Here is a 15397-nt window from a genome sequence, read left to right on the forward strand (position 1 = left end):
ACTGCTCTGAAATATCAGAGAAAGCTCTTACATATACAAAACATTGTGCAGCATGTTTACTAACAACACAAGCAGCGGACTCTGATATAACATTAGTTTGTGTCATTTTAAAGCCATCATTTCTCTAGCTTGCGTATAAAAAAAAACAGACAAATTCATCTCCTCAAAATAATTAGGAAAAAATGGTTGAAAGTGGACAAAAAAAAGAGACGGAATAAAATACCAGGTGTGCACGTGAATGTGTCTCTCTCGTTTCCTTGTGATCCGATTAAAACGCATCTTAAAATCAGGTGCAAACAGCCTCAAAGGTGCAAATTAACAGAAGCAATACCAAACTACAGACTGCACAATTGTAATATACTAAAGAAAGGTCATCAACATGCCATTTAATAGACAGATGAATGCATTAAATCTTAAAGCAAATCAGTTATATTCACATCACAATGCATTCTCACTTTAAGATGATCCCCATATACCGTACCGTAACAATGACTCTTTCCTTGCTACCATTTGCTTTCAATTCCTGGCAAATGTTGTGTTATGCAGGGTGCATCTGAAACCATAAATTATTGACCAATGTATGTGAAATGACTGACTTCCTTTAATGAGAAAAGGCAGCTTGCAAAGTTTGCTTCCTTTATTCACACCCGGCCTCCTTGATTGGTTAAATTTGTCACCCTTTCTTTCAAGTGCATGGCCACCATATAAACCCGGAGTTCTCTCACACCTTCACACACTTGATCCCACAGCGTCACTTCACACCCCTCCGCTCCGTCACTCACGTGAGCATTCCGGAAAAATGACCGGGACCATCTGCCCATGAATGTGAAGTACTGTAAGAGGAATGCTAGACTCGTTCATTTATTTTTAAAATGCTTTAATTTTGAAAGCATGTCCATGTCACATTCCAGGACAAAATGAAATGTGAAACTAATTATTAATTTACTGTAAGTTACTGTAATCAGACTTTATTGAAATTGGACATTTTATTTTAAGGGATTCATAATATTATTCTAACAATACTGTAATACAACCCCCCCCCCGAAAAAAATATACAGAAAGAGAAGTCCAGGCAAAAACTAAAGCAAGAGGCCAGAAATAGATTTTTTTTGTGGAGAAAATGTGACTGAATTAAATTAAATGTATCATAACAATAGAAAATGCCAAATGTCAAACATTCTTGTTTACTCAAAAACATGACACAAAAGCATGCCTTTACAGGTTTTGTGAGATCCTCCTTGTCCCAAAAGATGTTTGGGTAATACTGAGAGAAACTTAAATACAAATAAAAAAATCAGGTTTTGGTCTTGATCAGAGTCGTATCTCTTGTCTTGAGGCAAGATTCCCCCACCTCCCATACACACAGTCATGAGACCGCCCATGGCACCTATTAAAATCTGCATTGTTTCCCTGAAGTCAGGCCTGGTTTCATTCCAAACTTTACCATGAGCAGGAAATGCAAAGCATGAGGTTTAAAACCACTGATAACACGCTGGTGAAAAGTTTCCATCTCTGATGACAAAACCCATATTAAGCTTTTAATGGCCATTTAAAGAGAACTGAAATGTAACAAATACAGTGTTGAAAAGACTTTTTATAGCTTTACAATAAAAATGAGCAAAATCAAAGTACCAAAAGTACATCATCAGTCAAAAGGTTGGACATATTGTACCTACAACTGTTTATCATAATATTTCTTGCATTTTACCATACATTTATTTTAACTTAACAGCACTCACTGCAATTGTATTTTTTGTCTTTTTTAGCACTAATATAAAAAAATCTGAATTGATATACAGTACTGTGCAAAAGTCTTAGGCCATCATGCCACAATTAGATTTGTTGTTTTTGCAATGTTATAGTGATCATATATTGTTTCTCAGTCTCTTTAATAGAATACATCTAGAAAATACAGGAAATGTGTATATAGTATTAAAAACAGTATAAACTGATGTGTCAAGTTTTATGTGTAAACTCCTCTTCCACTTGAGCAATAGCAGGAAACTGCAGAATCTCTTAAACCAAAATAAAATTAAATCATAATTTCTAATTTTAAAGAAATTCGTCTTTTTACTTCATTCTGCTCAAAAACGCCCAAGATGTGTTTAGTGCCAAGAGAGGTCACACTAAACACTGACGATGACTAAAGAAGACATTTAATCCTGAAAATAAAAAAGATGTACATATTTCCTGTATTTTCTGTTTGTATCTTAATAAAATAGACTGAAACATAAATATAGATGGACTCAAAACTTCTAAAACAACAAGTACTGTAGATTTGCAAAATTTCCTAAGACTTCTTATAAAATATTTCTAAATAAGTTTAGTAATAAGTAAGTTTATGCTTAAAAAAAGCATAGGGGGCAAGAAAAAACAAACCTGAATCTTAGGGCGCACTCACACTATCCAAACCAAACCGCGCCCGGGCGCGTTTGACCCCCAAAGCCTGGTTTGTTTGACTAGTGTGATCGCTCTGTTCCGTGCCCGGGCGCGGATTGGTTAATCGTGCCGCGGCCAGGTTGCAGAGGTGGGCCGGAGCACGGTTCACTTGGGCTCAGGCGCGGAAGCCTGTGGTGTGAGCGCAATCGCGCCTGAGCTCGATTCAAAAGGTGAAGACGTCAGTTGCGCGACTACTCACCTTCATCTGCCTCCGTAAAAACCTTTTGATGCGCGCAGCGGGGTTACGTGAATGTCCGAGCTGCACACGTGACAGATCAACTAAGCAATATGATGACATGTGAGAGGGCTGTCTGTAATCGCGCACCGAACGACTCAGAATAAAAAACACAGACTTATCATTACGGTGGGTTCCATTGTTAAGAGAGCGCTTTACTTCCTGCTTTTTTCAAAACAATCGCATCTTAATGACGAAAGCGCACCCGGACTCGGATCGATAATAAGTACAGTGTGAGTGCGTGCACCTGGGGGAGTAGGGAGGGGTGACAATCGCGCTGGGGCATGGTTTCGTTTGGTTTGGATAATGTGCGCCCTTAATAAAGAGGTAAAACCTGATTCAAGTTTTTCTTATGACATTGGCAGATTTCTTCTTGTTTTAAGCATTAACTTACTTAATTTTAATATTTTTAGAAAACAAGACTTTATTTATTTAAGCTTTATTTAACCAGGAAAAAAACTTTAACAGTAGTGTCCTGGCCAATATAGCAGTACAATCTTAAAACCTTAATATCTTAGGTTATTTGCATCCCAAGTAAATGCATCTCACTTTAACTTTTTTTTTAAATATTTGTTGTTTATTAAAAAATGAGACAAAAATACCATTTAAATTTTTTTTTTCGTAGTACTGCAGTATTAATATTAAAAACTATGTTTTTTTTACTTTTCATATAAATAACCTGTGGAAAGGGAATCGCCATGTGTCCGGGCAGGTGTGTGTATATAAGGGGCGGAGGATGGGAGGCCAAGCAGATGATCGTGGGTAGTGAGCGGAGGATGGGCTCAAAAAGAGAAACACAGAGGTCTACTGAAGGCTTTGTCTTTCGTTTCCATTACAATCAACCCCAACTGAGCAGGTCGGGGGGCTTTGTGGTACTTTTCCACTCTTTAAGCATTCCTCTCATCTCATCTACTGGATTTATCTTTTCTTTCTCTACACTCGCTGCCTTTTAGTCTGTATGCATGCCTGTCATTCCTTGAAGATAATTAACTCATCAAACGTACAGTAATTGATCAGTAAATCGAGTGCATCATTAAAATCTAAAAATAACGTAATAAACGTAATTAAATACTTTGATATTGCAAATGTAACCTTTTACAAGCCTTGCTGCACTGTAAATAATTTTTAACTGCCTTAAACTTTTAAGTTGAATCAATTTGGATTTACAAGTCATTTCAAATTACTATTATTTATGTTGACTAGAGATGAGTTGCTACAACTCAAAAAATGAAGTTAACTTATTTCAACTATATAAGTTATAACAACTCATCTCTAGTCCTAAAAAAATTTAAGGAGGCAAATATTTTTTTTCATTTACATTGTGGTAAAATCAGAGGTAGTTTGCTATCCTGAATGTTTTGACCACTTCTACATGGTAAAAAATTATATCAAATCCACAGATTTTTATGTTACTTCACCTTAAAAATTAAGTTAAACAATTTCAACTTGTTTTTATAAGTTATCTCATCTTATCGCAAGTCAAAACTTTAAATAGAAGGTTGAATTGACTTGCATAACCAAGTTGTTTTAACTTTATTCTGCATTTTTTACAGTGTATAGCTGGACAGTGTTATGGTAATGCTCGGCTAGCTCAATTTTATTTTTAAAGGAAAAAAGAATGAGAATAAACCCTCCACCCCAACTCCCCAACCCCCATGACTAGCACACTGTAGTATCTCATAACCATTACAAGAGGCCAAGAATTAGCATTTGGTAATTACACCGAGACTCAGTCTTAATGTAAAGCAAACCATTCTGAATTAATCCTGCGGCTCTAACAAAAGCTTTGTGCTTCGTGTTAATGCATCCTAAAGAATTTAACAACCATCCATTCAATCACCTGGAATTTTGTAGATTTAAAGGTATAGTTCACCCACAAAAATGAGTTCTTGAGTTTCTTTATTCTGTTAAACAACAAAAAATATATTTTGGTACAGTTGATGGTACCCACTGACTTCCATAGTAGGAAAAACAAATGCTATGAAAGTCAATGGGTCATCTATTAAAATATATGTTTTTATTCAATAGAATAAAGAAACTCATACAGGTTGAGAACAACATGAGGGTAAATGTTGACAGAGTTTAAAAAAAAATCATCCTAGATTTTATTGAATGTTGTCGAATTCACACAACGATAAAACTGGGCTATAAACACCCCACAGGATTAATTATCTGAAACTTGAAGCAAAAGTGAAAATTGGACTTTCACTTGCGAAACGGCATTAGAGAGGTTGCGAGCCAAGTTACACCAGAATATTGACGCGTTCATCCACATCGCAGGTTTCGACATCTTTTGCATTGTTGGCCTCTCAGCAGCGTCTATAGTTAGCTTAACAAAGTCAATAAGGGCCATCAGTGGATAAAGAACATCAAAACCTGAAATATCTGCAAACATTACACAAGACACCAAGCCCTATTGATCTCTCATCACTAGGGCAGATGTTATTCTTAGCTCACCCGATCCAAGTTCTACACAGCCCAGTTTATTCATTCTTAAAACGTGAATTACGGAATTGAATTGCAAATGAATACAAACATAACCTCGGTTTTGCAATTTCAACTAATCATTTATCAGAAGGCTCAAGTGGTCGCACTAAAAGCTGAATTTAGACGCAGAAAGACTCTCTATTATAAATCGTGAATAGAGACACGAACATAAAGACCAAGAATTACAAAGACATCATTTTCTCAGCACCTTCAGCGGTAGATCAAGGCCGTATGCGTCCACAACCTTATTTTTTATTTCATTCTTTTCTGCATTTTATTATTTCGTTAACCGCAGTGAAAAAGAGGTTTTGGTACGTGACTTATCCGATTACATTTTACAGTTTAAAGGAATAGTCTACTCATTTTCAATATTAAAATATGTTATTACCTTAACTAAGAAGAGTTGATACATCCCTCTATCATCTGTGTGCGTGCACGTAAGCGCTGGAGCGCGCTGCTACACTTCAATAGCATTTAGCTTAGCCCCATTCATTCAATGCTGCCATTTAGAGATAAAGTTAGAAGTGACCAAACACATCAACGTTTTTCCTATTTAAGACGAGTAGTTATACGAGCAAGTTTGGTGGTACAAAATAAAACGTAGCGCTTTTCTAAGCGGATTTAAAAGAGGAACTATATTGTATGGCGTAATAGCACTTTTGGGAGTACTTCAACTCGCCTGAAAAATCCGCTCCCCTTCTCACTCTCATAATGGGAGAGGGAGGGTGTTACTGCGCCGAGTCGAAGTACTCCCAAAAGTGCTATTCCGCCATAAAATATAGTTCCTCTTTTAAATCCGCTTAGAAAAGCGCTACGTTTTATTTTGTACCACCAAACTTGCTCGTATAACTACTCGTCTTAAATAGGAAAAACGTTGATGTGTTTGGTCACTTCTAACTTTATCTCTGTTTGATACCATTGAATGAATGGGGCTAAGCTAAATGCTATCGAAGTGTAGCAGCGCGCTCCAGCGCTTACGTGCACACACACAGATGATAGAGGGATGTATCAACTCTTCTTAGTTAAGGTAATAACATAGTTTAATATTGAAAATGAGTAGACTATTCCTTTAACGCTTATGTCGCCTACCAGCATAAACCCCAACAATTTTGAGCTACCGTATGTACAAAATAAAAACAGATGTAGCGATAAATCAGCACAACTGCTTTTTTCATAGGATATTAAAGGGATAGTTCACCCAAAAATGAAAGTTCTGTCATCATTTACTCACTCTCATGTCATTACAAACCAACATAAATTTCTTTGTTCTGATAAACACAAAGGAAGATATTTTGAGAAATGTTTGCAAGCCCCATTCACTTTCATAGTAGTAAAAAATAATACTTTGGAAGTGAATGGTGCTCATGAATGATTTAATTACAAACATTTCTCAAAATATCTTCCTTTGTGTTCTACAGAACAAAGAAATGTATACAGGTTTGTAACAACATGAGAGAGAGAAAATGATGACAGTTTTCATTTTTGGGTGAACTAACCTTCATGCTCGCCAAGTTGACCTCACTGCAACATTAAAGGGATAGTTCACCCAAAAATGTACATTTTGTCATCATTTTTTCACCCTCGTGTTGTTACAAACCTGTATACATTTCTTTGTTCTGAAAAACACGAAGGAAGATATTTTGAGGAATATTTGTAACCAAACCGATCAGAGGCCCCATTTACTTCCGCAGTTGGAAAAAAGAATACTATGGAAGTGAATGGTGCTCAACAATGGTTTGATTACAAACATTCCTCAAAATATCTTCCTTTTGTGTTCATCAGAACAAAGACGTTCATACAGGTTTGTAACAACATGAGAGTGAGTTTTCATTTTTGGGTGAACTGTCCCTTTAAGAATCAACTTCATGGTCGCCAAGTCGCTTCACTGCAACATTAAAGGGATAGTTCATCCAAAAATGTACATTTTGTCATCATTTTTTTACCCTCCTGTTGTTACAAACCTTTATGTAAGATATTTTAAGGAATATTTGTAACCAAAACTGATCAGAGGCCCCATTTACTTCCACAATTGGAAAAAAGAATACTATGGAAGTGAATGGAGCTCATGAACGGTTTAATTACGAACATTCCTCATAAATATCTTCCTTCGGGTTCACCAGAACAAAAAAAAAATGTATACGGGTTTCTTATAACATGAGAGTGAGAAAAGAATCACATCATTTCAATTTTGGTGTAACCTATCCCTTAAATAACATCTGTTGTGTAGTTATAGATAAAGCCTCATTTATAGGTGGGTAAACAGGCTACTTCTTAAACAGCGACTAAATTTAGACCTGGATTGTTGAACCTTTTCTAATGACCTTCTCTGCTGTTATTGATCTTCACATAGCTTAAAGTCCCCTCCCCCGTGTGTATTCGCACACACAAACACACAAATACCCTACGACAACCCCCATGCCCACCCTCCTCCGCCACAGAGCTGACTTCCTGCATAAGTGAGTGACGAATGAAGCTTGGGGAAAACGTATGGAAAAACGGCTAAAGAAAGAGGAAGGACAGACAGAAGGTTTAAGGAGAGAGAGAGAGACAGGAGGATGAGTGAAGACCCGCAATGATGGCCACCCTCTACCGGAAACAATAAGAACAGAGATGGGCGGCAGTCGAATAGGATTAGGAGGAGGTTAAGTTATTATGTACAGTGCTTTCAGACCCCCCCCCAACACACACACAAACAATAGTGTTTTCACATACCACCCTTGAACATATTCTCCCTCCGGCATAATACTCCGATCGAGTTACAATCAAATTCATTTACAAAGCCACAGTGATCTCAAAATGCCACCCAGAGCCACATGCACATTTCATAATCTCTTGTTGAGACTACATAATAACAGAGATAAATCCCAATATGGGTCATTTAATGGCCATTGCATAAGTGGTTAATAGTGATTTAATCCTTTATATAATTTAAATATATGGTACATAAACATTACAGTTAAATGATTTTTCAAAATTGACCAGTATGGGTCTTACTCACTAAGCATGCGTACGCACAAATTTGTGCATGAAATGTGCGTACAGACGTTTTAACGAACAAATCATGATTCAACAAAAACTTTCATATTAAAATTTCTTTTAAATGTAAGAACAACTTAGACCACATGTACGCAATAACCATGAACAAGGAAATATATCAAATATATAACACAGATATTTTATAGGGTTCTGTTTCCTTGTTCACGATTATTGCTTACGTGTGGTCTAAGTTGTTCTTATTTTTTAAAAGTTTTGTTGAATCATGATTTGTTCGTCAAAAAGTCTGTACACACATTTCACGCACACATTTGTGTGTACACATGCTTGGTGAATGAGACCTAATGTCTGCTAACACTTTAACTGTACTCCTTAAAACTGGCATAACTATTGGCACAACTACATATTAACATTTTGGTATATTTGAGCTACAAAACACACACAACAGGTGAGAAGTGAAGTTTGCACGGTTCACACTTTTCCTGACTTATCAAAAGGCCATTGCTAGTATGAATTTCATGTAAGATGAACCAAGTAAATGAGACAGAGACTGAAAGATCTGACAAATAAGTAAGAACCATTCACACCTTTCATCATTATGCGAGCGCATTTTCACACCCCCTTTTAAAGGAAGGTAATGGGACGGCTAAAGTCTGCTTAAAACTAACACAAGGCAGACAAAAAACTAATACCACATTTATACAGTAGCCAGCACGTCTGCGTTCAATGTGACGTTGCACACTTTCAAATTCCTTTTTTGGAGGAACGAGGAGTAAACACAACAAGCTTGAATAATTCGGCGGAGCCATTTTGTCGAACAGTTGAAGGCATTGATTCTAAAAAGATGCTAAAGTGTCAAGGTCCAAGGCCAAACAATGAGAAGAAAAGGCTACGGTCTTAAATACATCATTGTTTATCATTTTATCAAAGTTTGTGAGCTCTATAATCATTACACTGAGATACAGATTTGTGGGCCGACTGATAAAATCTAGATGACTGTGGGGTGAAGTTTGGGCTACAGTGATAAACCCACGTAGGGCCCACGGGGGTTTTGTATGTGTATGCGAGTATCGGGGGTTTAACCAGATGAGCGTGGAGTCACGCTGACCCCCGCTCACCATCACATGAAGACAGCTGCCTGCTCAACACCAGAAAACCTTTTCCAGATGGGCCGCAGCCCACATACCACACTGTGCCCACTACCACCATAAACATACTAAATACAAAAGCATGAGAATTAAAAATATCATATCACTATTGGTGTGCTATACGCAATAAAACATAGTGCTGTACAAAATCTGTAACTCATTGGCTAGATAGTCACATTTTGCAATAAATGTAGTATATAAATCGACCGATCACACAGTCGCAAAGCAAAACAACATATCAAAATAACATAAAACTATATGCAAATGGGGTCCGATTGCCAAATGTAATGTTTGTCAAAACCAAACATTGTTTACTAAAAAGGCTGATATAATAAACAGAAAAAAATCAGTACTAAGCCGATCTATAGTATTACAAACTGTATACTACAATAAAAAAAGGATAAAATGTAATAAATATTATTATTTTAGCTATGATCTAAACACATTTTATACATTTTTCTATCTCATTACCAAACATGTATAAATTCCACATAATTTATAATGAATAAATAAACAGAATAAAATATCTGTGACATGACTTTAAATAAAATCTACCGTCAAAACCCTCACAACATTGGTTAGCCTTTAGCAGAGATACAGTTGAAGTACAGTAACCGAACACAAACTAAACCATCACACGTTAGACCCATTTTGCCATTAACTTTACATGAAATACACAATTAAGCGATCTGAGATCAGCAATGACCGCCTCTCATTAAAACAGCACCAAACGCACATCAACGGTAATGTGATCTCAGATCAGCTAGTTACAGCATCCGTCCTTTTGTCCTTCTCTTACCTTCCCACGAATCCATCTCATGTCTCGCCCGATCTCCCTGTCATCCATTCATACGTGTATCCTTCTGAGGAACATTACAGGCCTCATGCTCTCCTGCTCCTAGCTCAAAGCTTCCTCCTCTCTCCTCTGACTCTCACTGAACCTCCTCTCAGGCTCAGCCCCGCTGGTCAGTTTCAGCCCGGTCACATGACCGCCGAGTTCAGGCCCCAGGGGTCACGGTGTGGCCGGAGGGCCAATGGCAATGCGGGGGTTATCTGAGTGGAATTGATAGCCCTATTTTCCCCTCCTGCTGAACAATGCAAACCCCCTCCCTCTGGCTCTCATACTCGCTCTACCTTTCTCTTCTTCAGTTCTTTCAAAGCCAGCAGAAGTGCAAAAAAAGACTGCGAATGTGAACGTGGATGAAATAGAGCTGTTTTGTTGTCAAGTTTGAGCAGTAACTGCAGCCGGTGGACAATTTTGTGTGGCATTTTGGTGTCCAGGGGCATTGTTTACTAGAAAATAGCTTGATACATTTAAAAACAAGTCATTATTTAGTTTAAATTTCCAGTCATTTTTAATAATAAATACTAATTTTTGTTTTGGTATCTTAAAACATGTAAAATGGCAGGTGGGGCAAGTGTCCATACAAATTAGCAGTTTAAGACAATGATGTTAAAAATTCAAAAAGATACTTTGGCATTATTTTATTTTTGAAACATTTTCTACCAACAAATTATAAAAAAAATAATTGAAAAACATTTGTCCAAAAATGTGGATGTTTTAAAATGTCAAGGTAGGTACAATCACAAGTCTTTTATTTAGAACTTAACTAGTAAAACTTGTTTTTTCAACAACTGGGGAGTCTGCTGACATTGGCTTAACTAAGCACCCTCCTATATACATGACATTTTTACTATGCTTGCTAGTATGGTTAATCTTAACCGCTCTATTCTGCAGGTTATCTTTTATGATTTTTCTGTGTTTTTTTCCTGCATCTATTAATGTAAAGCTTCTTTGAAACAATTAAACAATTGTGAAAAGTGTTATATAACACATCATCAACATGTGGTCTTTATGGCTGAATGAAAAGTTTGCTGAAAAAATAGCTAATTTAATGTAATAGGTAGGCTGAGTACACTTTCTGTGTCAGGTGGTACAACCAAAATGCTGTTTCATCAAACACTTTTTAATTGTATTTAAAAAGTATTTTATATAAATGTGACATCACATGCAAAAACTAATACCAGCATTCAAGCAGAAGTCTGTTAAATGTAAATTCATTGCAGAGGTCAGGTGGTGCAACCAGAAAGTCAAAAGGCGCAACTGCTATGAATTCCCATAAGAAAAAACATTAAGCTAAATATTATTACAGTGATTCTTGGGAATTTGGATAAAACAGGTTCAAAATTTGAACAAAAAGTTAGTTAAATTACAAAATCTGAAGGTATATCATTATAGACCAAGGTCTTGGCTGTTCAGCAATTGACTGGTGCAACCTCCCCTGTTCGTATTTTTTTTCTTCATAAAATAGATGTTTTTCCAGTTATTACTCATACAACATTTACTTTAGGATTTTTTTATTTAATAAACATATTTTTGTATAAATAGAGACTAACTCCGTCTGACGGTGGTGACACTAATCTGACGGTGGTGACAGTGGCCTCATTATTCCAAAATGTATCCCACTCAAGTCAATGGCTTCTTGCTTAAACTTTATGTAAATATTTGGTCCAAAAATAACAATCCTGAGCACTGTGATGAACAAATATCAAATCATAACTTCCTAAAATACATAAAACCTGACAGAAAAGACAGTAAACCTGATGGTGGTGACAAAAACCTAATATAGATAAAAAAAATAGATGAGTTGTTCACATAAGCCATCTTGTTTCCCCTCTGTTGCTAGCTACTTCAGACCTCTTCTTAAAAATGATACATTTATTTCATTATCTAATCTAATATTTTTTTTTACAAAGATGACGGTGTTGACATGTTATGGTTGTCACAGTAGCAGTGTCCAAAAATATGAAGAAGTTTAAGAGAAAATCGCAAACATACAGGAGCTTGAGTGATCTTGAAGCATGCAGTAGAGCTGAAGGTTTGAAAATGGGGTCCTCAGGAATGCAGTTGACCCTGTAGTTGTCTGATTTTATTGCTTTTTATAAATATCTGACGGTGGTGACGAATATATGGGACACATTTTGAGCAATCACAAAATAATAGTAAATATTGTTCAAAACTCACTGTTTGTAGTTTTTAATACATATTACAATGTACCCTTTCATGTGGTAAATATATTATTCAATTCAATTATTACTTTTGGCTTTTTTAATCAAGTTGAAATGATTATCTCTTAACTGAGGACAGCTGATTTTGTAGGCAATGGGCCAGCATATAATCATTAAATTAATAAAAAATAAAAATAAACCTATAAAAGAACTTTACATATGTGCAAAGGACCACCTGATTATAACATTGATTCTTTTTCTTCATGAAAATGTTATTAATTTCAAACAGAATTTGCACTTTTCTTAGTGGGACAAGTTTTTGCCAAAGTTTCAAGAATCAGTGATTAATAAGTGAATAATTTAGCTTTTTGTAAGTCGAGTTGTCTATAATCGTTATTATACTTTTTAAAATATTGTTCTTAAACTTATATTTAATAAATGTTTAGTTTTTATGGTAAAGTTGATTTACACTGTCAGGATAATCATTTTAAATGCCACGATCAAATAAACAAACAATCAGCATGACACATGGATCACATTTTAACTTATCTGGCAAAAGACAATGATTAGTTGTACCACCTGACATTTTTGGAATAGTGATATAAAAATATATTTAAAAAAAATCATTAAAATGTAGTGAAATGTTACAATAAACAAACATTTCAAACACTATTTTCCTGACTCAAAAATAGGTATTATATCTATTTTTAAAAGGCTTTTAAAATAAATATGAGGAGAACAATTTGTCATTGACCATAAGTCAAACTTTCATGCAAGGGACTGCCAAATAAATAAACGTGAATATGCAGTAAATGTTACAAAGCCAGCCACGTTCAAATAAATTTGTATTGTATTACATTATGTTCATGCATCTCCATATTTGTTAATATTAAAAAATATATCTATTTGTGTAGGTGAATACAAAAATATAATTTTTTGTGCACACACATGATTAATGTAGATTTTCTGTGTTTCGTAAAGCTTTAAAACAATTAAATCCATTGTGTTCCTGTGGCTCAAAGCATTTTAGTAAAGCACTGCATTAACAATGCAATGGTTGCAGGTTTGTTTCCCATCGAACACACACACATAAAAATACAAAAGCTTGAATGCACTGAAAGTCGCTTTGGATTAAAGCATCTGCAAAATGAATGAATGTAAATTTAAATTACATATATGCAAGAAATTTTAAAATCCAATTTAAACCTCACCATAGTTGCCTTTTCTAGAAAATATATACGGTTTTCTCAATCTTTATTGATTTTGTGGGAGTATACTTCATAGGTGCTTACAGCAACCCAGACCCGAATCCAGAGCCAATCCGGTTCAAGCCTGTATGATAGCATTAGCTGTCTTGCTAAAGCGAATGACTCCCCTCCCAGAGCCACACATAAGAGGCTTTTCACATTCAAATGCAACAGCAGAATCAGGGAGGGGGTTAGCGGGAGGAGAAGGAGGGTTGTGCTGGACTTTGTCATGTAGAGGTGAGGACGGGTGGGTGTAGTCGAGTATGAAGTCGGAGGAGGTTCAAGTTTCGGCTGCAGCTGTCACGGCACGGCTGGGTTTGACCCTTGGGCTACCGATGACACATAAGCTAAATGCATTTAATTATCTGCAGGCGCGCTGGAGATCTTCTGACGCTCAGGAATCACAATGACACAGTTGGGACTTTTGTCTCTAAATGGCTTCTCTTGTTGGCCAAATCCAAACACGTTTAAAAAATATAAGCTACATCCAAACATCCAATATTGACATGGGGAGTGACCTCAAACAAGTAGACGACCATTTTATCCTGATCATTGTGGATGTGTTTAAAAAACGGCGAATAATCTTATTGGTTATAATCATTCAGCTTTTCAAAAATTTGTCTTGGTGACCATAGTTGGCCAAATGCTATATAGATTTTAGCCACAAAAAGGAAATACAAACAGCCAAGATTTTTAAATTGTCTTTTTTCTGACACATAGAGATATTTAATTTTACAGTAGTAACAAACTACTGTATTTTGGTGGAAGCCATGATTACTGTAATAAATGTAAGTGAAGGTAGGAAAAGTGTTGTAAAAGCAAGCACTCTGTTGTTTGCAATAATAACAAAAACGTGCCTCGTGTGAAGGGTAAAATAAAGGAAGTAATATTACAGCACAACAAATGTTTTCACAACACGAAACCTTGCGATTCCAAAGGCAGTGTGTCATTTCCCAGATTACCATGCAGTAATACCTGCAGTAAGACACCATATGCTCACACACAACCTGACCTAAAAACACTGTCAGCGAATTACAACACAGAGCATTAACAAAAAACACAACAGGCTTAAAAGCAATCATTTTATCTTCTATATAAGAAAGTTCATTGGCAAAACATTTACCAAGGTATGATTACAACTGCAATATCAGTTAAATCTGTATACTAGTTGCCCGAGTTTGAAACCAAACTGAATAAAATGGCCACAAAACATTTCCAGAAGACCTTTTCCATGTAATTCCTGCAACATAACAGTATTAGGGAAACCACACTGAGCTTTAAAGCTTGGCATACAGTTTTTCCCAGCATGAGGTGTTGGGGCTAAACTGAATTTTAATTAAACCAAGACTATGCAAACTAAGCACAGTGTTCAACAATCAAGGCTTAAGATAACCAATGACATGGCAAAATTGCAAGAATAGTTATTGTTGTTCTACTGATCAAACTGTTCAAGGTTGATAAAATGGTGACAGAAAAGTTATTTAAAAGTTAGGAAATGTCCTTTCTTCCCTTTTAAAACCACCTACTGTAATAAAATTATTACAGTAGAAAATCTTTTGTAAGCTGCTCTGGATAAAGCAAATGTAAATGAAAAACTCCTCCTTATTGTGCTCTTTAGATTAGTGTTTGCCTCTTTATATTAAAGGGTTTTGAAATTCTAAGACTAAAAAGCATTAAGCATGAAAAAACATGAAGTTGACCAATTAAATGAGTTATTTTGACTATAGAGGTCCGCCATTAGGGATCCACACCTGAAGCCTCATAATAAATTGGATTTTAAGTTATGTGTTAAGGAAAACAAAGACCATATAGAGGCAGGGTTTTCCTGTAGCTGTTTT

At 35.9% G+C, this 15397-nt stretch overlaps 1 protein-coding gene across 3 annotated transcripts in view; it reads right to left on the minus strand.

Moving 5' to 3' along the window:
• Nucleotides 1-15397, minus strand: part of nr6a1a (nuclear receptor subfamily 6, group A, member 1a) — a 115856-nt gene that overhangs the window by 21949 nt on the left and 78510 nt on the right. The window contains exon 1 of one of the 3 annotated variants that reach the window (XM_065247573.2): nucleotides 10103-10251. The exons of the other annotated variants lie outside the window; for them this stretch is intronic. Within the exon in view, the coding sequence (XP_065103645.1) occupies nucleotides 10103-10118 (16 nt within the window). The 5' untranslated portion in view covers nucleotides 10119-10251. Of the gene's footprint in view, nucleotides 1-10102; nucleotides 10252-15397 lie in introns of those variants that run through there. 3 annotated transcript variants of the gene reach the window in all.

This window comes from Paramisgurnus dabryanus, chromosome 11 (assembly GCF_030506205.2).
Source record: "Paramisgurnus dabryanus chromosome 11, PD_genome_1.1, whole genome shotgun sequence".
NCBI lineage: Eukaryota > Metazoa > Chordata > Actinopteri > Cypriniformes > Cobitidae > Paramisgurnus > Paramisgurnus dabryanus.